The sequence below is a fragment of the Python bivittatus genome, unplaced genomic scaffold (assembly GCF_059951505.1).
Source record: "Python bivittatus isolate LINGU-HERP-01145 unplaced genomic scaffold, Pbiv_v1 ctg000310_np1212, whole genome shotgun sequence".
NCBI lineage: Eukaryota > Metazoa > Chordata > Lepidosauria > Squamata > Pythonidae > Python > Python bivittatus.
The window spans coordinates 8,229,095-8,252,908 of record NW_028277054.1 but is presented as its reverse complement, the minus strand read 5'-3'; the positions used below and the strand labels follow the sequence as shown (position 1 = coordinate 8,252,908).

Below are 23,814 nucleotides of genomic sequence, written 5' to 3'. Positions count from 1 at the left end.
CCTGCATACACTGCTCTGCACATGGAGAATGGAGGGGCACAGAAATGTTAATTATGTGTAATAAAATAAATGCTACTTCCAGGGTAAGGCACGGGTGGTCCAAACAAAGTTGCAGTAAGTCATGGGTGAAGAGCGACACTCTGTTTTGCAGTGAAAGCAGAACTTCAGATGCAAAAAGTCGCAGGCCAGACAACCCGCAACCCGACATCCCATTGTGGCCTGGGCTCCAGGGCGATAATACTATCAACATTTGGTAGCAAAAGTGCCAACTTTTGTTGGTGTGATGGTAGACATGGTAGAAATGAAAAACACGGAAATAATTGGCTACCACTTTTAAAGGCCTATTCAACGGATGGCCTGGATTGGAAAAGGTTTTTATGGAAGAAGTAAAAATGGTTTGCCTTCTAGAGGTCATTTTCCCTTGTTCTTCTCCTTAGAAGCCTCAAAAGTGAAAAGGAGATGAAAAAGATTAGCTCTCTCCTTCTGACAGCGTCTCCGCTTATGCCTATCCAGAAGATTACATTCAAGACCAGTGTTTCTCAACCTTGGCAACTTAAAGATGCGTGGACTTCAACTCCCAGAATTCCCCTGGCTACAATATAGAAATGGGTTGCTATTGCCTTTTTTGGGAGAATCTGTCCAGTATTTCGCAACTGAAAAAAACAAAACAACCAAAAAACCCCACAATTGTATTTGCCTTTCCCATTGCACTTATTTCCAAGCCAAGCAGGGTTCCTCAACCTGGGCAACTTTAAGACAAGTGGACTTCAACTCCCAGAATTCCCCAGCCAGCCATGCTCTCTACCTCTGCTCTAACCTCAACTGAAAAAAGTCACATTATAAATGATCACATTTTGCAAATGCAAGCTAAAGGTTCTATTTTATTTTGGATCTGTGATATATTTCCATGACTAATTTCTAACAGAGGAAGAGCGCAGAAATATTAAAGAGGAACGAATAAACTGCACTTGCCGTTCTGTTTAACTCCAGCAGGAGGAGAATTGAGTTAGACAAATCTCTGCTCGTTGAGCTGTGTGCCATTGCCAGGTCTGTGCGGGACTGAATTCCTCTCCTAAGTTGTCTTTTTGGGTAGCCATTCCAATTGCTCACGCAGCCATGAATGATCCGTGCTCAAGGATAAGCCATTTTTCAGTCCCCCCCTTCCTTTTTCTTGTCGCATTGCAACTGTTTGGCTCTGAATCGGCAGCCTGAGAGTTTGTTGCATTATTATTATATTTATTTTTGCACAAATGTCAACCGTCAATCTACAGTCAAAGCTCTGTTTCAAGTGGAAACCTTAGAAGGATTTCCTTTACTTTCTGGGGCCATGTTCTGTTGAGGAGAATCTGGGGAGAGTTGCGTGTTGATGGGAAGGGCTGAAAGAATGTCAGCTCCACAAGGCAGACCAGACTAAGAAAGAATGTCATATACTTTTATTGGAACGGCTCCAGCTGTAGAATTTTGCAAGTCTGAATGTGCTTTCCTCCCTCCCTCCTTTTATCTTTGTGTGATCTAGGGAGGGGCTTGTGACAGACGTTTTCTCAAGTTGCTTTCTCGGCCTGGGCTCAGGCCCCTCTTATCTGACCGTTGCCTTGGTAGCGGCTCTTCCTCCTGCCCTTCAAGGCCATTCCCTATTTCCTGTATGTAGAAGTAGTGAGCAGGGCCAGAGGAAGAGTGGGTACCTGGGGCATCTGCAGTGGGGATAGAAATAGTCAGCATAGTTTCCTCAACCATGTGATGGAAACCCTGCCATTTTTTAAAAGGTGTTGACTTATGTTAAAAAAGCAGGTCTTCAGTGCTGCAATTGCAGCAGCCTTCTTTATTTTTTTGATCCACCTACAGATATCCTTGGTGGGTATAGGGCCACCCATCCAATCTCTCTCCCTTTGATATTCTTTCTCCTCCTTCCTTCCCATAAACCAGATTTCCAGGGAAAATGTGCATTGCTCTTGCCAGAACTGTGAATATTGACCGCTTACAGTGAACTTTTGAAATGAGATCAAGGCCTCATTAAGGTGGCACCCCGGCCCTAAGGTTGCACATTGCTCACCTCCACCCTAGAGAGTCACTGAATTTGTCCCTCTTGGTTTTGCAGTCTTTAGTTCTCTCTGTTTTCCTGTTTCTTTTCTCATACAATCCACAATTTCTGGGATTGCACCATACAGCGAATCATAAAAAAAGGCTCTAAGTTACAAACCTAGCAACTGCTTGCATGCATGTTCAGCTTGGTGAAAGTTTTTTACAGTTGGCTCTGCCAACTGTGAATGCGGTTCCTAGATTTGTAGCTTACAGGTCATATGAATCTCTTTTCTATGACATTCAAATTGCAGGAGCAAATGATATTGCTATTAATCTTATTAATAGGAGTGATAGACGCTTCTACATAATGGGAAGAGGCCAGAGTGAGAAAAGTTCTGACTACATCGAGATCCCCAAATATTTTTCAGCAGCCTTGGATTCCCGTGAGCCACCGACATACTGCTTTCATAACAAAAACTGTGGTTTGATCACAGACTGTTAAGAAACCTGAATACTCTGACTCATTTTACCCAACTCTGTCCAGCTTTGGCCTTCAGTGGGACAAATAAGGCAAATTTTGAACCAAACATGATCTTAAAACAGACTGAATGTTAAGTAATGGAATTTGCTTAACCTGAGTGCTGACTTCAGTGGAGAAATAAAAGGAACATTAGCTACAGAATGTACCCAGCAGACCTTTACATCTCTCTCTCTCTCTCTCTCTCTCTCTTTTAACATCTGCAACTTTGAACTGGATAGCTATCTTTCTTTTTTTCTTTTTTGATGGTGGTGGTGTGTGAGAGAGAATGGAAACTTCAGAAGGAGAGGAAAACTGAAGATCAGATGGTCTTCCTGACTCATCTCATGTGCTTATCGCGGGCTGACATTTTTGCAGGAAGAGCAGAACCAATGACACTGCATTTCAAGACACAGGAAATGTGGTAATATTGCAGCTACAAGACACAATAAACTTATCTATGGCTCTGCTTACATGATTTGCTGATTTAATTATGGTTTACACAATTAAAGCCGTTTGCTGGGGTTGCGTGGAATATTGAAGCCGGACTTAGCGAACCAGAGAAGTCCAACCTAGGACCCTTTCACACAACCACTGGCTTTGGTGCATCCTCACAAACCCTCAGGATTTTTATAAGTTAATGTGATTGTCCTCACCAAGGTGATTTACTCAATGCTCCATGTTCCCTTTGATCCGTCCTGTTTTCCTCTGAGCTGGGCAAGGTGGGGAGAAAAGAAAGATGGTGGTCAGGTGGTCCTCATCATTTCCTTGTCATCTTTGCTTTTTGCAGTGAACAAAACAAGTAGCCACTAGAGTGGCAAAAGCATTTCTCAGGACAGTCCAAAATCACAAGAAATGAGTTGCAAGGCCCATGATAGCTGGGTTTTAGCAGGAGGGAGGAAGGAACTCTGAGGAGGAGACTGGTGGGATGAGGTAAGAGTTCTCACTAATGAGAAACTGCCCACCACTCAGTTCCAGGTGAAACCTTACACAATTGCCTTCCTGTTTCCCATAGTGCAGCAGATGAACTAGAAATCAACACAGCTTGTGAAAACCATCAACCTTATGGCACATGGAAGGGGCTCTAGGATGGAACACTGCCAACTGAAGAGTGGCTGATGTTAGGAAGCCTCGGGAAAGCTCCATCTCAATTGCTGCTTCTTCTTTTCGAAAGACATTTTCATTTCAAAGCAGTTTACAGCCAAATTCAAACAATCCAAAGGGATGCTTAAAATGTTGGTCAAAGCATTCACTACTCCATGGTATAAAATATGCAAGATAAAATAAATGACAAAATATACCGAAAACACAATTAACGCTGTATAAATATAAAAATAACACAGTGGGATTAGCCCATCATTAAAAGGTCTGGGAGGACTAAAGTGCCTTTACCTGGCACAGAGAAGACAATAAAGATGCTGGTTGTATGTCAGTTGAGGTAGCATTTCTAAATCAGGGAGCTACCACTGAAAAGGTCTACTCCTGAGTAAGCACTTGCTGCACCTGTGGTAATTTCAGATACCTTATCCCTATGCCTTGACACTTTTCTGATATAAAACTGCTCTTCTTGGTTTGTTAAAAAAAAAAAGAAAAAGAAAAAGAAAAAGAAAAAGAAATAACTCCACATGCATTTATAGTTGGATTTAAAAAAAGCAAATCAATAACCCCACAAATTAATATTTCCTTTATATGTCTCCCTCTCATTAGTGTGGTTGGCTGGCATTGAATAGTCATGATTCCTCTGATGATCATAAACCATAAAATCAGACCTTATATTAGAGGAGGATTTAACTGAACCAGGATGAAGGTGAAGAATTTCAGTCAGCTTCTCTGCTACAGCTGTCTGCCAGATGTTCTGAAACCAGAACTCCAGCATCATAGTTTTATCTTTCCAGTGTTTAGCTATAAGCAGTCAACAAACATACCACTCATTCTTTAGACCAGTGTTTCTCAACCTTGGCAACTTGAAGATGGGTGGATTTCAACTCCCAGAATTCCCCAGCCAGCATGATTGGCTGGGGAATTCTGGGAGTTGAAGTCCATACAGCTTAAGGTTGCCAAGGTTGAGAAACACTGCTCTAGATTGGCTTTCCACATTGGACCCTAAAAATGTATACAACAAAGCAAACTGTGGACACATATTCATTCTTTGATTTATAACTTCACTAGTCTCTGAGAACACCTCAGACCAAAGATACAGGGGCAAGACCACCACAGGTGCAAATATGTGCCCTTTTACTCACAACCATCCCAACATAGAGGATCTTCCCTTGTTCACACATGCTAATTTATAAGGAGTCATAAGCCATCTATGAACCAATTTAAGAACATGATTCCCAAATATATTTTTGGGGGGAGATTTTTGGGATACCAAAGAATTTTAGTAGTTTGTGCTGAACTTTTAGCCCAACTCTATAGCACAACAATTTAGATTTTAAGAAATTTATTTTTAGGCTGGCCACAGCCTCAAATTTTGACAATTCCTCTTGTAATGTGGGAACCATGCCAAAAGGGTCTACTAGTATTAGGACAATATTATCTGCATCAAGGCTGATCTTATGTTTGGTATTGTTAATTAAAAGGCCTCTGATAAGCTGGTTGTGTCTAATAGTTTCAGCCAAAGGTTCAGTGGCAAATGCAAATAGAAGGGGAGATAATGGGCCTCCCTGCTTTGGGCTTCCAGCACTGGCAAATAATTCAGTGTTCCAAAAAATCCAAAAATTGTTGCAAAAGGTTTACCATAAATTTGTTTATGAATTTGTTAATAAATGAATTAAATGAATGAATAATAAACCCAGATCCCATCTGCAGATAATTTGCCAGTATAATCAAATAAGGCTATTGCAGCTGATCCAAGGCCTTAAAATATCTAAAGTGGGGATAGTGAAAGGAGTTTTAGTGTTTCTACAGTAATACAGGCCATTCAGAATGTGACAAATTGGATCTGCAATCTGCCTGTCTTTAATAAAACCTGCTTGGTCCGATTTATATAATACTTGATGAAAGAGTTTAGCCTTCTTACAAAAGAAGCTGTAAAAATCTTTAACTTTTGATTAAGCTGGGCAACTGAACAATATGATTCTACTAGTTCTTTATGGATATTGGGTTTAAGAAGCATGGCTGGTCTGGAATGAGTCCACAATTCTTAAACTCTTGAGACAGAGCTTAAAAGAATCACTATTTTTGGAAGTAGTTACGGCTCTGAATTTCTTGGCTGTGAAGCCACCTGGGTGGGTTTGTGAGTGTGCAAATGTGATTTATGACTTTTCATATTGGAGATAACTTCTTATACCTCGTCTTTTGTAAAAGGGGAGTTTGATTAATTTGAGAGACTGCTTGTCTCCAATCATTTCTGCCCACCCAGTGTGTTCCAGCAGAGGGGAACTCTCACTCCAGGTCCCCTCCATTAAATATTGTCATCTCGTGGGGCCAAGGAAGCATGACTTCTGTATTTTGGCCCCCGCCCTCTGAAACCCCCAGAGATAAGGATGGTGTCCTCTCTCTAGGATCCCAGAAAGCCCTTAAGACAACACAGCCTCTCTGGGAAGGAACCAAAAATGAACATCCTCTGTTCTCAGCTACACATCTCTGCAGTGAGCCAGCTAGAAGTAGCCTGTGGCTTTGCACTGTGCATGGTTATGTTGCAAGGTGGCTAATTAAAAAAAACCCGACCGCATACCAAATGATTGCCCAACCCTGGAGTACAGATTGGTCCATTTCGTAATCAACTAGGTGGCTAAAGTCATGCAGATGGCACATGGATTTCACTACACTTTGCGTGCCCTGCCCACTTTTTGCCTCTGCCCAGTTGATGCATCCCTGACTGGACAGTAGGAAACTGATCTCTGGAGAGGGGCAAAGTTAAAGCCAATACCCCTAAGTGATCTTGATTAATAGTTTCCCCACTGCTACAGGAGTCTTGATTGAGCTCACTAAAGCTAGAAGAGATTTTAAGGTTGCATCCCAACTGAACTGGGGTTTTGAAGCTTGATTCCACAATTCTATGGTGGGGTGAAAAAAAGATGGTGGCCAGATACCACCCTGTCCTCATTGTTTTTTGGAGTGAAGGAAACAAAGCAAAGAGCCACTGTGTAGTAGAGTGGCAAAAGGACTTCTCAGGACAGTTCTAAATTACAACAAATGAGTTGCAAGGCCCATGGTATCTGGGTTTCAAGAAGGAAGAAGGAACTCTGAGGATCTGACCAGTGGGATGAAGCAAGAGTTCTCAGTGATTAGAAACTGCCTACCAACTCAGTTCCAGATGAAATCTTGCACCATTTCTGTCCCAATATTTCTTGTACTGAAGCAGCTGAACTAGAAATCATGGCACAGCTTGTGAAAACCATCAGTCTTATGACACATGGAAGAGGTCTACTTGGCTACTGGTGCACATTAACTAGGTAGCTAAAATTATGCAGACGGCACATGGGTTTCACTGAGCTTTGCATGCCCTGTCCATTTTTTTGCCCCTGTCCAGTTGATTAATCACTGACTAGACAGTAGGGAACTGATCTCTGAGGAGGGGCAAAGTTAAAGCCAATACCCCTAAGTGATCTTGATTAATAGTTTCCCCATTGCTACAGCAGTCTTGATTGAGTTCACTAAAGCTAGAAGAGATTTTAAGCTTGCACCCCAACTGAACTGGGGTTTTGAGATGGATTGATTCTACAAATGATGGAGAAGTCTGTTCTGCAGACACAGTCTTGTGTACAGTGGGGCTTGATCACCAGTAAACCTGCTTAGAGTTTCTTAACTTTTTAACACTTTTTCCACACTGAAGATGCCTATTGAATCTGAAAACTTGACAATTAAAGGTCATTGAATGCAGCCATGCCCCAAACTAGCTCATAATTGTTGAATAATTTCATGAGATCAGAGAATCAAATTGTGGAATTTCAGCTATGTTTTATTTTTAATTTTGCATTTGAGAAATCAATACGTGCCCTCTAGGAGACTCATAGGTCAGATGTGTTGGTAATCCCTAGTTTAGCTTGAGGTGGGAATCCAGCCATTCTCTTTACAGTAATCAGAGGCATCGGATTTTCTCTATAGTATGGCAAAGCAAACTTTATTGAATGAAAAAAATAACTTGATGAAAAAATATAAACAAATTATATGCAAAAAAAAAGAAAAAAAAGAAATAGAAGTAGCAAATCCACAAACAGTATGCCTAACTCTCAGCCATACACTTAAAAAAAAGCAAGAGCAATGAGCATCTCTCAGATGTTCTCCTTCCCTAGTTGTAGCACAGTGATAGAACATCTGCTTTTCATGCTGGGGGTTCAAGGTTGAATCGCTGGCCTCTCTGATCAAAAGAAGGTTATGGGAAATGCCTCGGCCTGAAACTCACTATATGTCAGAACAAGTTAATAAATAAATAAATCTAGTAAAAGCAATTTATGTATCTTCCGTAACAACCATGCATTTCAGGTTGAGGTGGGCTTTCCAGAAGACTGCATCCTAAAGAGTTGTGTAAATTATTGGTTTGGAACTGAATTTAATGAACTTAATTGAAATCAAGTTCATTAAGATTTAAGACCCTATTGATTTCTATTAATGTAACTTCCATTGATCTAAAGACAACTGCATCTGGATTCGACCTATTTGTTTCTGAGCAAAGTAATAGGAACTGAGTAGTAGAACATCCTTCTTTGATGTATGGTTATGGGGGCAACTCAGATTCAGTTAGGACTGTGAGCCTGATGGGACGTGACCTAGATTGCTATACCAGAATCTATATACTTTGAAATAATGTCTTTGTTTGGAGAGTAGTGAGTTCATGTTTCCCGAAGAACTCTTCAACCAACAATGGGTGAAACTGATGGTGATTCAAGTAATATGAATGTGTCTATTTTTATTTACTTATTTGTTCAATTTATAAGCCACCTCCATTGTCCAAGGAACTCTAGGTGACATACAACATATTAAAACAATAAAAACAAGTATAGGTAGTGGTGGACATAAATAGTTCTGAAAATAAACTAAGTGATGATTGAAGTGCAAGATGTTATATAGGGAAAGCAATCAGACAGAAGTTCACAGTGGAAAACTTGCACACAGTAGTTGAGTTGACCCACTGAAGATGACTTCAATTTCAGAATTTCTTGCTTAATGCCTAGAAGGCCAAGGCAATGGAGGAAGATTATCTATAAGGAATTCGGGGACCTGGATTTTTCAAGTCGCTGTATATATCCATTCGCCGCCCTTGAAGTTCCTGTGGGGTTAGAAAGAAGGTATATGTACATTATCATTTGCTTTTCCCAAAGAATTTTAAGCCCTGATAAATTAGTAACTAGATCAAAATCTTCTTTTGAACCATGACCAGGTGCCTTCAGGAAATCTGCAAATCAGGCATAAAATCAACAACCCATTTTCCTATTATATTTCTCCATAATCTATACTCTCCAGAGTATATTACCTGAGAATATATAAAGGTTCCATTTAGCCAAGAGATGACAAAAAACATATTTATGAATTAGCCCCATTCAGCATTCTCCAATTTAGTGACATCCACGTATGCTAGAACTGCAACTCTCAGACTTCCCAGCAAATCTGTGTTAAAATTCCAAGTCATTGGGAAGGGACTTGTTTGAGTATGGCTGGCGTAAGCATTCCTTAAACAAATATTGCCATCACAATTGTGATTTTATGGCGGTATTCCCAGAATTCTTACCAAACTACAATTTCCTGGATTCTCTGGGGAAAGTCATGAACAGACTGGTTTAAAAGGGGGATTGGTAAATAGCTTGTTATGGAGATGGGCAATCATTTTCTCTTCCTCCCTAGGTTTATCAAGATAAATTGTGAAGATCTGCATAAGCAAAGCTAGTGATTGGAGCCAAAGCTAATGAGTGATAGAACAAAATTGAGCAAGTCCATCTATTTATCCTTTCTGAACTTGTTTTCTCCCTTCCGGTTTAATCCATGGCTACATCAGATAGCTCTTACCAGAAGATGGAAAGTCATCACTGCAAGAGCTTTTGAGATTAAGACAAGGGCTGAATGCAGCCCCGACTACCACAGGTTTCACACCGATGGTATGAAAGAGTGCTTTGAAAAGAACCCATGTAAATCAATGGGAATAGCATTAATGTTGGGGTTTTACCACAGCTCATCACAAAATGGATTTTTTCCATTGTGGGGCTGTTGTTCTTACTTCTCCTTTTATAAAAGCAAGGGCAAAAACACCAGCCAACACATCTGTAAAAGGAGCAGGCTTCTTTGGAATCAGCCCTGATCTTCATCAGCTCTCTATACAGGATCAAACAATATCCCAAGGCTTTTTCTAGGGAGGAGGGGGATCCATTAATGGCAACATTTTCTCCATCTATGGAAAAGGTTGCTGGAATCAAGTACAGCAGAGATGGGTACACTGTTAGAACATCTGAAGGGCCAGGTTGGGGACAAATCATCCTGGAGAAGCCCCATCTATATGATCACTAAAAATTGACTCCAATATACAGTGGAACCTCGGTTTACGAACTTAATTCGTTCCGTGACTCTGGCCACAACCCGAATTGGTCGCAACCCGAAGCAAATTTCCCCATAAGGTTCAATGTAATTACTGTTAATCCGTTCTGGTGTGGAGGACAGGGAGGCAGCTATTGCTTGGAGGGAGAGTCCCCCTCCCTACGACCACGTGTCAGGGGCGGAAAACGGCCGCGGACCACGTGTCAGGGGTGGAAAATGGCCGCGGACCATGTGTCAGGGGCGGAAAAATGGCCGCGGACCGTGTCACGGGAGGGAAAATGGCCGTGTATCCTGCTCGTACCCCGAGGCGGAGTTCGCAAACCGAAGCAAAGTTTTGCAGCCGGAGCTGGTCGTAACCCGAAAAGCTCGTTAACAGAAGCGTTCGTAACCCGAGGTTCCACTGTACTGGTGTAGGCTTTCATGGCCAGTATCTGTTGGGCAGTGTTGGGCTTCAGAGTTTAGTGGCCATGGTCTAGAGAACAGATTTCCTGATATTTCACTGCCAATTGTGGCTGGCATCTTCAGAGGCCTCACAGACCACTTTGCCTCTGACAATGCCAGCGACACTTGCCAGCGAAACGTCAGGAAATTTGTTCTCCCAACTATGGTCACTAAACCCTCAAGCCTAACGCTGCCCAGTTGACACCAACTTGATAGCACATAATCAACCAACCAATTAATCAATCAATTGATCAATGACACACATTTAACCAACTATCATGATTGGGTTCACCTACTGTGTCAAGTCAAAACCCAACCACTCACACGGTAGTTTGCATACTCTCTGACTAGATTCCTACAACATCCTAAATTCTAAACCTGACTTAACAAAATACAATTGTTGTGTTCAAAATAACCTGTCCAAATCATGGATGGGGTCTCATAACAAGCTGACCCACAGACTAACCCAGCCTTACTATAGCACACTGTGTGAGGGCAACCTGGCCTCTCAAAACAGGGCCAGCGTTGTGTGTGCACGCAAAATGTTTGATGTTAGAATTTCCTTGTTTCTCTTTCAGGCTAGTACTGAAGATGAGCTGTCACTTAACACACCTCATAGAGGCATCAGGAAGAAAAGTAAATATTCACATTACACTTACCTCATAGGGAGATTCATGCTGAGTCTTGTCTGTTAAGAAGAAAGAGAAGAGTATGTGTGTGAGAAACCTGTGTCTTTTTATCTTTCCTCCAAAGAGAATCAAGAGGCGGGAATGGAGTTTGCATTATCTCACTTGCTGAAAGGATGTGACATAGAAACTGTGGTTAATGGTTGACTGAAAGGCAATGGCTGAAAGCTAGGATGGCCCAGTTTGAATCTTCACACAGGGCCACCTGACCTTCCCTAGGCTTAAAAATAAAAAGAGGCCCTTGTGACCACATTTTTTGGTATATTCTCACTTCCTTACTGAGATGGCTCTATTAAGGATTCTAACCTGTTCCTCTGCCACCTGATTCCATTCAAATCCTTTTTTTAGAATCCTTCTTTTTTTAAAAAAGGATATATTTTGAGGGAAGCCTTTCCTTTTCCCTCTGTTAAGAGGGGGTGATAAAAAGGGTACTTTAGGAGGGTGCAAATGAAAAAGTAACCCGTTCTCTTCTGGCTTTTTGTCTGCTAAAAACAGAAAAAGCATAGCCCCTTCTTTTGTCAAATGCCCTAAGCTTGCATTACAATCTAGGACAATGTTTTTCAAACTTGGCAACTTTAAGATGGGTGGACTTCAACTCCCAGAATTCCCCAGCCAGCATGCTTCCTTACCATTGCTGGTTGCTTGTCGTTTATAGACACAGCTGACCACATAGTAGACTCCCAGAGCAATGAGCAAAGTCAGGAGCAAATCTCCCAGCACGACTCCTGCAATGGTACCTGGATTGATCTGGTAGCAATGGCCACAGTCTGGGAAGAAAAAAGCCAAGAATTGTGAGAAACATAGAGATGTAGTTGCTGGGCCTTCACACAGCCTTTCTGCCCTAACATCTGGGCAACCAGAAGCTGGTCCTAACTGTGGAGTCCTTGATGCTCTCTGAGCTTGTTTGTTTGCTTGCAGACATTTCATTACCTGACTAGGTAACATCATCAGTGCACTGATGATGCATTGATGATGTTACCTAGTCGGGTAATGAAATGTCTGTAAGCAAACAAACAAGCTCAGAGAACAGCAAAGACTCCACAGTTCAACCCTGAGCTACACATATTCTCTTCTATTGGGCTGGTACTACCATTAAGCAGAAGTAACCTTGTGTCCAGAAGCATCCTCAATTTAGAGCATTGTCTTCTCTTCCTCAGGGCTCCATGTCTATGAATTAGCCAACACTGATTCATAATTACAGGTAGGATTTGAACTTTCTAGGCCAGTCCTGGGAGATAGTTCTCAGCATTCAATAATGATCTGTCTCAAATGTCTTACTGGTCCTGGGGCTTGCATTTGAGTCAAGGTCAGGATGTAGGGAATGGAGAGAGAAAGGGAAAAAGGAAGAAGCAGGGAATGAAAGGGCTGGCAGGAGAAGGAAAGTGAAAGAAAAGGCAAGGGGCAGAGAGGAAAGAGAGGAGAGGAAAGAAAAGAAAAGGAATGGGAAAAGTCAGAAAAGAAAAAAGAAGGGGAAAATAAAAAGAAATAACGACTTTTGTTAATGTATTTGTGCCTTGTGACACTTATGTCACTAAAATATTGTCTTTCCAATAGCCAAATATTCTAACTTTGACTTTTACGTTCCTGAAGATTGTTCTTGCTTCCAGCAGCTTTGCTGCCTTAATGATGATGTAAGCATGAGATCCTGTGCAGGAGGTCCTCAGGTTATGATGGGAGTTGGGACCGGAATTTCCATTGCTAAGCAATGCGGCTGTAAAGGGTGACATCACATGACTGCATCACTTAGTGACAGCAATCCTGGCAGGCCCAGTTGACGTCATAATCCCAGGACCGTACAGGTTGTTAAACGGGAAGAGATGGGAGTCCCAGGCAAGGAACATGGGGGGGGGGGTTGCATAGGTGTAGCCCACTCCATAGTGGGGCTCCTTGGGAGAAAAAGTGGTGGGATCAACTTATAAGAACCACTTGTGACCTTCCCTGCTGGCTTCCCCATTGACTTTGCTTGTGGGAAGCTGGCAGGGAAAGTTGCAAATGGCAATCACTTGACTGCAGCTCGCTGCAACATTGTAATGACAAGCCAGGCCCCCGAGAGCCTGGACCACAATCACATGACCGTGGGGATGCTGTGATGGCCACAACTTTGCAGACCAGTTGTAAGTCTACCTTGCTCATCACTGTCGTAATTTTGAACAGTCGCTGAATGAGTGGTCGTAACTTGAGGTCTTTCTGTATGTATTTCCTTAATCAGCATTTAGAAATAGGGCAGCCAGGTGCAAGGATAGAGAGTATCCTGGTGTCTTTAGTGCAGCTCCAGAAATGGCAGGAGAGTTAGCAGCAGCAATCACATCTCCTACCTGGTTTCTACCTGGCCCTGTTGTTGACTCCCTTTTCTGCCTGTTGGGAGAAACCTTTGGAGCCTAGAATGTTTGAGCAGGTTCGGGGAAAGGGGCAGACAATTGGATTGGGGAGGAAACCATTTTCAATTTTAATTTATTATAATCAAGGATCAGGAAGAAACAGGAAAAACAAGTCACGTCTGCTTTGCCTATTGCCAAATTGGAGATTTAAAAATGCAGCTTGTTTCTTCACCTTGCAATTTTATAACTTCAGGGATGGGATGTAGGGAAGGGCATTCTTTCACTTTTATAGAATGTATTTATTTCTATTTCAAAATTGTCACTGCCCATCTCGCTACAGAGCAACTTTGGGCTGTTTACAGTAAAAACAGAATACATATCAATTACAATAAAATAAGGATTAATGAATTAAAATACACTATAACAAGATTCCTATAGAATACTTCTGAGAAGCTGAAGTTAATTAGAAGTTAATAAACTCGGGGAGTGTCTTCAAGGTGTCAGCCACCTTCAGGGTTGGTTGTATCTCTTCTTGCCTCAAGCAAGTTGGCAGAGCCAGGTCTTCAATTTCTTCTGAAAAAGTGGGAGGGTAGGGGCCCGCCTCACCTTTGGGGAAGAGTATTTCATAGGGCAGGGGCAACAGCAGAGAAGGCTCTCCTCCTGGGCCCCGCCAGCTGCCATTCTCTCGCCGACGGGACCCGTAACAGGCTTCTCTGCTGGACCAGTTATATAGCATTGGTAAGGTTTAGGCATTGGCTGCATTTTAAAGAGCTCTTTTGTGGACAGTTCTCTCCATCTTGCTATCTTTTTCAAGTTATGCCTATTTCTTGCAAGCTCTTTTCCCCACATACGATGTACTTTTCTCTATGTGAGTTTCATCATCGGGGGCACTTCCCCATAAATAGTAGCATGGTAAAATTCAAAATGGGTAAATATTGTACAGAGGCATTGCAATTGGCATATCAGTTTAGGAGCAGGAAATGAAGAAATTGCAGATTGCACTTTCTTCCTTTAATAAGGGCCAGAAGGAATCTATAAATACAGGCAACAGAATGCAGAACTTGGAGACTAGACTGAAAACACCAGAGGCTATACCATTGCTGAAAGTAAGCCAGTGTGGGTTTGTTCAACAATCTAGGTAAGTCTATAGAAAATATATAGGCGAGAAGAGAATGCACATTTAAGAAATACGTACCTCTTGAGCATATTCATTACAAATGATAGTAGTGTCCCAGAAGAGAAGCAGCGTGGAGAAACAATTTGTGCAGAATTGAAATTTTAAATAGCAATAGCTCTCCTATGGAGATACCAGAGGATGAGTTGCATGGTCTAAATCATCTTTCTCCAATGTAATGCCTTACAGATGTGTCTGGACTACAACTCCAGATCTAGTGTGGTGTAGCAGTGAAGGTATTGGACAAGGACTTGGGGCCAGTCACTACCCAACCTACTTCACAGGACTGCTCTTGTGGGACAAAAATGGGAGCAGACACTGCCATTTTGAGCTCCTGAATGAAAGGCATGATATAAATCTGATTGATTGATTGATTGATTATGTGCCATCAAATCAGCTTTGACGTCTAGTGACCGCATAGATAAATAGATTTTCTCCATGAAAAAATCTGATCAATACATTCCCATAATCTTCCAGGCAGCATGAATATGCTGGTTGTTGGAGGGGGAGTCGTAGTTCAAAGCATTTGCACGGCAGCAGACTTGTGAAGGCTTATTTATTTTTGTTACACTTCCTTGTTTTCTCTCTGCATCATGTACAGAGGAGGCAACTATTTATCAAGAGTGATGTGAAATGGCTCTTACCATTTGCAACTTGGGCAGCTCCTGTGAAAAAAAGAAATGGAAGCTGGGTCTGTTATTCAGTCGACAGCCTATTTAAACAAGCCCCCTCCCCAGTTCATTTCTACCCGAGATGACTTTGATAGGAAGAGATTCCAGACTTTCAAACAGTCTGGGAGCACCTTTTCCAATTAACAAATTTTATTCAAAGGCATCAGCTTTCATAAGCTGCTCATCAGATGCATACAGTGCCTAAATCAGTGTTTCTCAAGCTCAGCAACTTTAAGATGTGTGGACTTCAACTCCCAGAATTCCCCAGCCAGCATAACCAATGTGTCTCCCTTTCCTTTCTCCCCCTTTCACAATTGAAATCCTACATTGGTCTAGCCCAGTGTAGTGCTGATCAAGGTTGAGGCTGGTTGCTCAGGTTAGTATAAACCTTCTGTTTCACTCGACATACTTAACTCGGTTACCAAATCAATGAATTTTCTGAGTTTACACAATCTGTTGAGTTATATATTAACCTAGTGAGTTGATTGCATGCAGCACACAAGCCACAAAAACCTAACTGAGATTAAAGCTAGGCAATCTTTGCCAGTTGTATGAATATAGCCACTAAATCATTACTCAGTCTGGTATTATGCGAATGTGAACCTGGCCACCAGTGATATTTTCAGGACTTCAGATGTCTTTTGGGAGGGTGTCCATCTCCCATTTTATTCCCCCGCCCCGCCCCAGTTCTCTCCGTGATTTAGAAGGGAAAGAGCAAGAGAAAGGCATGAGATTTTAAATGCTTAAAATAAAAGATGTTGGGAAGGCTGGATTTATACTTGCTGAGCTGATTGTAGTTATACTGTTATACACAACAAGCCATATGTATGTTATGTTATTTTTATTGCATTTTAATTAATATTTATTTGTTGTTTTCATTCTAAACCGCCCAGAGTCACTTCCTCATGAGATAGGCAGTGACCAAATTTGAAATATAAATATAAGTAAATAAAGTATTTCCTCTCCAAAAATGTATCATAGGATTGGTGATATAACATGCAGAGGGCTCAGGTTGTGGGCCAGCCTTGCTATCTTTTCCCCCAAATCAGATTCTTTGCAGCAGATATGAAGGATTATATAGATTTTTGACATAACAGAATACAAAGCCCACTATTGATAGCTGAACAGTAAATAAGAGATTTAAAAGACCCAAGAAACCATTTTTTACTCATATTTTCATGTTGCATTTCCTTGGTCGTGACACCCCAATATATCCCAGAGATTTTTTTCCGAAATTAAGAAAGAATTCCAAAATCCATCTCATGATGTGGCTTTGGGAGGCCCCAGCCAACCCCAGAAGACTGGCAAGAAGGAGCTATGTGCTTTAACACAACGTTTCCTCTTAAAATATGGTTTGAGAAAATGCCTGGCGACTATATTCATCAAGGGATGGTCAGTCAAAGCTTGATTCTTTCTAAGGCAGAAAGTCAAAGGAGATAAAAGGGGGCCACAAGATCCAAAGGAGGCCAAGATAGAGGAGACTAGAAATGTTTGATCCAACTCACCCAACTGAGGCCAAGTCAAACCCAGGAGAATGGGGAGGACTGGGAATCCTAACTGTGCCATATTAGATGTTCCCAAGCTGGGGATGCGTTGACCCTGAAGTCTTTCTGGTTGGGAATCACCTGATTCCAGCTTCCAAGACTGAGGGCGCTGGGGCTTGCGGGGCGGTGGTGACATCTGGCTGAAGAGCAAGAGAACAGGAATAGAAATAGCTCTAGGCAGGAAACCTCAGAAAAGGGAAGAGGCTGGCATCGTAATGGGATTAAGTCATCAAGAAGCCTTCTGCTCCACCCACTCCCCCGGAAGTAAGTCCATCTTAAAAGGAAGAGGCTGAGATCTCAGCATTGCTTCTGGTCCCGAAGCAGCTTCAGTCACTTTTCCTGTATGTGTATCATTGCTTTTCTTTCCCTCTTATTTCTTTTTTCCTTTTAATTCTTTTTATTTCTCTTTTGGGTTATTGTATACCACATAGAGCCTTTATGGATTTATTTATTTATTAGTCCGATTTATATGGCCGCCCATCTCACAAAAAGCAACTCTTTTTGAATTGAGTGCCATGCAAATAATAGAAATATAAAAATAACCAACAGCCCTGATTTCACCTCAGAAATGGAAAGAGATGGATATGAAAGAATGAATATGAGTGTATAATCCCCTCCCAGGGTTTTGATTTCTGATTTCCCACAGTCCTTTGCCACTGACCACATTGGGTGAAGCTGGAGGGAAATGATGTCCAATACAGTAGGCAAGGACCAGCTTGCGGACTCATAGTCTTAATACAACACAAGTTGTGCAAAAGGAGGGCAAAGGAGAGTGAGATCCATTTGTTAAATACAACTGCCAAAGGTAGAATGCAAGAATTAGCGATCTTCCTGAATTGGAATAGGAAGGAAGGGAGGGAGGGAGGGAGGGAGGGAGGGAGGGCAGGCTATGGAAGTTATTAAGAAGACAAGTATTTTAAAGGTGGGTTGGAAGGTAGGCAGAAGGAAAGCACTTCCAGAAATAACTTATTAAAGTTCCTGCCCACTTTTGTTGTTCCTAGCAAATTAAGCACATCAAGACAACAAGCAAGTTAAAAGTACCTTCTTGGACAACAAAGTAAGAGCCACTGTTGCAAATTCACATTCACTGTTTATACAAAAGAGTCTTCTCTGTAGGACTGAAAGACTTTGGTCTGGGCGCTATGGATGGAGGAAAAAAAATTATTTATGAACTTGACTTATTTTGTAATTTCCAATCAGTACACAAACTGAAATTTATTTAGTCATTTGACATTGGGGGAGGGGTGTCTCTGAACTTTGTAGTGCAGTCTGATGATGTTGATGATAATGTCTAAAGAATCTGCAGGAAAAGCCACCTATGCCTAAAAATAATGTACCCAAATACATGGAACTAGGGAAAGATGTTTGCAAAAGCTGTGTGCCTTAGGCCAAATTCATGCAAAGGTTCATGTGTGGGGGGCAATGTGTGAACATTCTCTTTATTTATTGATTAGGATGTTTCAATACAATAAAAGTATGAAGAATCAAAGGAAAGATAAGAAAAAGAAAAGAAAAAAGAAAAGACAATATAGAACTATGGCTTCCACCCTTCTTTCCATCAAGTAGTTACCATCTTACTCCTTCCCCTCCTTCTTTTTCTCCTTCTTCTTACTTTGTAATTCCATTCCCCTCCCCTTTTAACCCCTAAATCCATACATCATCAATTCAGTCTTTTCTTCTTTCAACAAAAAGTCTGTATAAGGTTTCCAGTCTTTCAAAAAGGTCTTTATCGTTTTTTTCCCCTGGCCAAACTGGTCAGCTTTGCCATTTCTGCAAGTTCTGCCAATTTTATAATCCAATCTTCCACTGTGGGTATTTCATTATTCTTCCACTTTATGCATACGGTAATTTTGCCAGTTATACCGTATATAATATTCATTTCCCATATTGCTTTTCTACTTCAATAGCCATAAAACCCAATAGAAACAAGTTAAGACAAACAGTCTCGAAGTCACTGTGACATATTGACATGTTTGCAAAAATGAAAAAACAAAAGAAATTCAAAAGGACAGGTTTACCCCATTGCTTACGTATATTGTCATCTCTGAGAATGTTATAAAATTGAAAGAAACCCCTTATCTGCAAAATATAGGGCAAGGCGTGTTGCAAGGCTTTATTTCATGGACGCTTCTGCTATTTCCAAGCCAGGCTTGATATAGACAGCTGAAGTTTGCACTGTCTTCTCAATTTGGGGAAGTCCCTGATTTTTTTTACTTCCTTGCTCAACAATCAAGGAGATTTATTAGCTAGCCAGACTGGTTGCAGAGTGGGAAACCAGGGGCTTTAAGCCAAAGGTGGCATTTTGCCTCCCAAGAGTTGTGATAACCTGGAAGGTGGCCTGGAGGGAATAACTCAAATGCAGTCATAGACATTAATTAATTAATTAAATTTATATGCCACCCATCTCCCCCAGAAGGCAACTCTGGGTGGCTCACAATTAAAATCCAAAACGGTAAAAACAAGGAAAATATAAATACCCACATTAAAATTAGTGAAAAACAATTCTATATAAAAAGACTATATACAATTCAAGAGTTCCCCATTGGGGAAGATGGATGGAGAATAAATTGAATGTATAATAATAATAATGATGATGATGGTGGGGGGGGGAGCAGTATCAATTATCCCACCAGCCAAGTCCAGTTTATCAAGCCAATCTTAGGTGGGTACCCATTATTCCTGGATTATATAATTTGTTTTGGTGCCTTTGAGTCAGTTTTGACTCCTGGCAACAGCCTGGACAGATCCCTGCAGTTTTCTTGGCAAGTTTTTTCAGAAGTGGTTTGCCTGGGGCTGAGAGAGAATGACGGGCCCAAGGTCACCCAGCTGGCTCGTTCAGATTGTATAGACCCTTTATCTAATCCATTGGAACTTTTTCAAATGAGGGTGTGAAGTTGAGTGTAAATGAGCCCCAGAGGGCATTAGCATGCCACTCCCAAACTAAGATAGACGCAAGGATGATAGTAGTAGGCTTATTATATCTGAGGTTTAAACATCCAGACTGCCACCAGATGGCCGCAAAAAATTAGCGTGTTCTACATCTCTTTGCAACCAGCTAGTGGACCTCCCAATTATTGCAACCCAGATGTGGCCCTAATAATAGGTTAAAAGAAGCAGGACCTGAAGCAAAAATTGTGAAGCCAGCGGGGTTCTTCAGCAGTGCCGTCATGTTCCTTCCCAGTTAAGTCAATTAACTTTAATCTCATTAGACCGGGGTTTCTCAACCTCAGCAACTTTAAGATGTGTGGACTTCAACTCATGCTGGCTGGGGAATTCTGGGAGTTGAAGTCCACACATCTTAAAGTTGCTGAGGTTGAGAAACCCTGCTTTAGACAATCAAATGTGAGTCTAATACAGTGTAATAATCACCTTTCACCTCGAAGGAGGATTTTGCTTAATGTGCCCTCTAGTGCTGAAGGAAAGTCTTGCAGAAGCCAAGCAAAAATATTTGAATGTGTGTTTCTGCTAGTGTTCATTCCGTAGTAGAGGCAGAAAAGACTGGAGGATAGTTCGTGCCAACGTATTCCTCTACAGTTGCAATGGTGAGCCTCATCTGACATCCCTTGGCAAAAACCTGACCAGGTATCTCAAGAATGTGGAAGATGCATATTTCTAATTCAATTTATCCTAAGAAGTGTGCTGTAGAATCAGTCATCTAGTCTCTGGGATTCATACGAAAGGTTGGTCTTGCTGCGAGTGGATCTGTGGGATCCTTTCACAACAAACTTGGCAGTGGCATTGACAGTAGTACATCCACAAGGGATAAACCCTGTTTGGCCACAAATCCAGTAAAAAGACGCCTGAAAAAGGACAAATGCGTTTGGAAGTTGTGTACCTAACAAACAACAGCCAACCAGTAAACATAAGAAAACAATTTACATCAGGGACATGAATGTTTAAAAAGCCGCCTTAGGAAAATTTGTATAAAAAAGATGCCAGAGAGATGTGTGTAAAGAAAAGGGTCTTGAATCATTTACACAAATAGCTGTGTGCATGGAGAAGATTGCACAAAAACACCCTCAGTTGGATGAGTTGCAACCATAAATGGTCCGGTTACGATTTTTTTCTAGGGATTTGTTTCCAGACAGAATATGGATACTGCCCTAGTTGTGTAAACAAGAAATAGACCAGATTTTTACTGATCTGCATATTCTTAGCCTCCATATGATTTGTCTACCCTAATCTGGATAACTGGTCTATCAAAAATGGCAACTTGCTGTCTGAATAAGACCTTCTGACCAAATTTTGAGGTTTTTCTGGGGCTGGGGTGGGGGAAATAGGACATTTTTAGAATACCTCCAGGAGGCCTGCTTGACATGTGGGACTCTGGCACGCAGATCTGCTTGCATGTTCCGTTTGCAGACCCCACATTTAGGCTGTGCCAGGATTCATGTAAAACCTAGATGAGTTTGATGACAAGCTAGTCTTAATGTGTGTGGATGGGTCCGGGGGTTTGGGGCTACAAATAACCTTTTCCAGGCTACCATCCAGGGTTTTTGTTTTTATTTTATTTTATTTTACTTTATTTTTTTAAATTAAATTTATATGGCACCCAACTCCCAAAAACTCCCCTAAGGAAGATGCAGCATTGGAGGAACCAGACCTCCTCCATTCACTTCTGTCCAGAGGCAGCCGAGCCATTGTTGAAGCAATGTGGTTTTTTACCATACAACTCTCCTAGCCTAAAGTTCTATCTAGGACTTGCTGGACCATTCTGCATGTAGAAAGCTTTGGTTTACTTAAAACAGCTGGCAGAAACAAGACACCTCAGCTCAGGCTGGGTTTCTGTGTCCAGAGGAGTTGTCTTCTAAATCAGCCACTTTGATGTAACAGTGAGGTTGATCCTACCTGAAGGCTATGCCTTTCTCAGAAATGAAAACTACAGCTCCATTTAGAGGGAAATTCTGAACAACTAGTTAAATCAGCTTTAGTTGTATTAAGTCTCAAGATAATATAGGTCAACATGTGCTCCAGGATGTCTGCCCCCATCAAACCAAAACACCTAGAGTTAGTTGGTTGCTTTGAAGATTCTAGAGAACCTCGGGCTGATCAAACAACAGTATGCTTCTATGCCTGCTCTAACAGCATTGATGGTACTTCCTGTACCATTAATCTTGGGTAATAGGACATCAGAATTCAGTCCTGGAAAGCCTGAGAAATGACTAGGAGATCCATGGAATGCAAGAGGCACACAAATTAATTGCATATGGTCTAACGGGGTACTGATAAAAAAAATAATGCAGGACTTTTCTGAATATCACATATTAAAATAATTCCAATTAAAATCCAAAGACTTTAAGGATTTTGATGTTTTGTATGATGTGGCAGACAGCTTCAAACATTCCACCCAAATTCCACTAGGAACACATTAACTAGACGTTTATATGACAACTGACGTGAGCATTTTTAAAATAAAGGTAGGATATCTGGTTGAACCTGCTTTTCTCTCCAACCAGGGGGGAATGCAAATAATTTAATTCCAGATGGAGGATAAGGAGAAGCTAGATTTCCCTACTCAAACTATATAAATAGATGACACATATCCAATAGTGGGATCCACAGAACCTACCTGCAGGTGAGAGGACAGATGAGTGAAGGTACAATAGAAGAAGGCACATCATTGTTCCATTGGGTGGGATTGCCGTGTTTCTAGATGGGTTGAGTAATGCTATTATTCTGGCAACAAGTTGGAAGTTATGCTTGACCATAATGGAGCAGACCAAGAGCATACAGCTATAACAAGTTGCAATGAGCTTAAAGCTTTCCTCTTTTCAAATTGCGTAGTCTTGAGAAGGAGTTTGGAAGCTCCTAGTTTTACTTCACATAGTTGATCATGCAATCTGGCTAACTATGGCCAATGTTAACTTTGGCTTCTTGGCATTTCCAATGAAACAGCTTTCTTTGAATGCACCATTGTTGAACCAAATCAAGGATGAGGATGAAATGCTGAAGAGTTGCTAATGTTGCTAATGTAAATGAAAGCAAAATTGCTAATGCTTCCTTAAGGCCACTGGAGGGGAGGGGAGAGAAGAGGGAGCACTAGAGCCCTAAGCTGTGACTCCTGCTAATCCAAAATGTACAACTTCCATTAGTTCATAAGGAGCACCATGCTTTGCGTGTCATGCTAAAGATTGCATTACTGTATTAAACTGTGTATGGCCAGGATCCAAGATGGGCCCAATTATGGGGAGATGGGTGCCTGAAACCTCTATAAGACCAAAACATCTATTTTGTTTCTTAAACATCTTATGAAAAGGTTTGCTGAAGGATTCAAAAAGGGTGCTTGTGGTTTGTTAAAAGATCATGGCCTTTGCCCCTGTGCTAAACAGTGGTTTAGCATGATATCTTAATGTGCCCGTTATTCTGATTCTCAATACAAAGCCAGAGTGGTATAAAAGATAGTGTAGTGAATGTGTAATATGGAGGTGAAAATTCAAATCCTGCGTAGCTGGGATAGTGATGAGTGATCTTTACAAGTTGTTTGTTTAAAGGCTATATTCTTACAAGGAGTAAAGAATAAATATGGCTTCTTCTGTTCATTCAGTATGCTACATACATATAAGTAAGATCCTCAGCTTAAGATAAAGGTGTCCTTTGCAGGTCTGGTTTAAAAATAAAGAGCCATACAAAGGGAGAGCAGGTGCCTTAAAATTATCCATCACTTGGATAGGATTCTGAGTACCAGGCATTCAGATGTCACCTGATCTCCCTTTCCTGTTATGGTGAGAACTATGGTATTCCTATTTAAATGATGTTATTTCAAAATGGACATTTATATATATAAATTAGCGTAGGAAAATATACAAATCTGTTCCTTCTTCTTTTTTTATTATTCATGCCTTCTCCTTTCTCATAAGGTTGCTTTATGACCACCTAGTTAATTTTTGAGGAGCCACAGCACTGTTCTGTTTTCCTGTGGTGATACCCATAGATTCTTCTAAATTAAGTTCTCAAGAACGTTTTGGAAGACAGCA

At 41.2% G+C, this 23,814-nt stretch overlaps 1 protein-coding gene across 1 annotated transcript; it reads right to left on the bottom strand.

Annotated features, from left to right (window-relative positions):
• Window positions 1-7,429: 7,429 nt before the first annotated feature.
• TYROBP (transmembrane immune signaling adaptor TYROBP) lies at window positions 7,430-17,016 on the bottom strand. The gene is made up of 5 exons (XM_007440073.3): window positions 16,802-17,016; window positions 15,270-15,290; window positions 11,763-11,900; window positions 11,107-11,135; window positions 7,430-8,750 (listed from the first exon to the last, which is right to left on the bottom strand). Exons 1-5 carry the CDS (start codon window positions 16,974-16,976, stop codon window positions 8,679-8,681), a joined length of 435 nt encoding a protein of 144 aa, XP_007440135.1. The 5' UTR covers window positions 16,977-17,016; the 3' UTR covers window positions 7,430-8,678.
• Window positions 17,017-23,814: the final 6,798 nt, after the last annotated feature.

Coding starts and splice junctions, on each gene's coding strand:
- TYROBP (XM_007440073.3), bottom strand. CDS start 16,976: ATGTCACCACCGCCCCGCAAGCCCCAGCGCCCTCAGTCTTGGAAGCTG. Junction 11,136..11,762: donor ACGACAAGCAACCAGCAATG/GTAAGGAAGCAT, acceptor TCTTCTTAACAG/ACAAGACTCAGCATGAATCT. Junction 8,751..11,106: donor AGCATGAATCTCCCTATGAG/GTAAGTGTAATG, acceptor CTAACCCCACAG/GAACTTCAAGGGCGGCGAAT.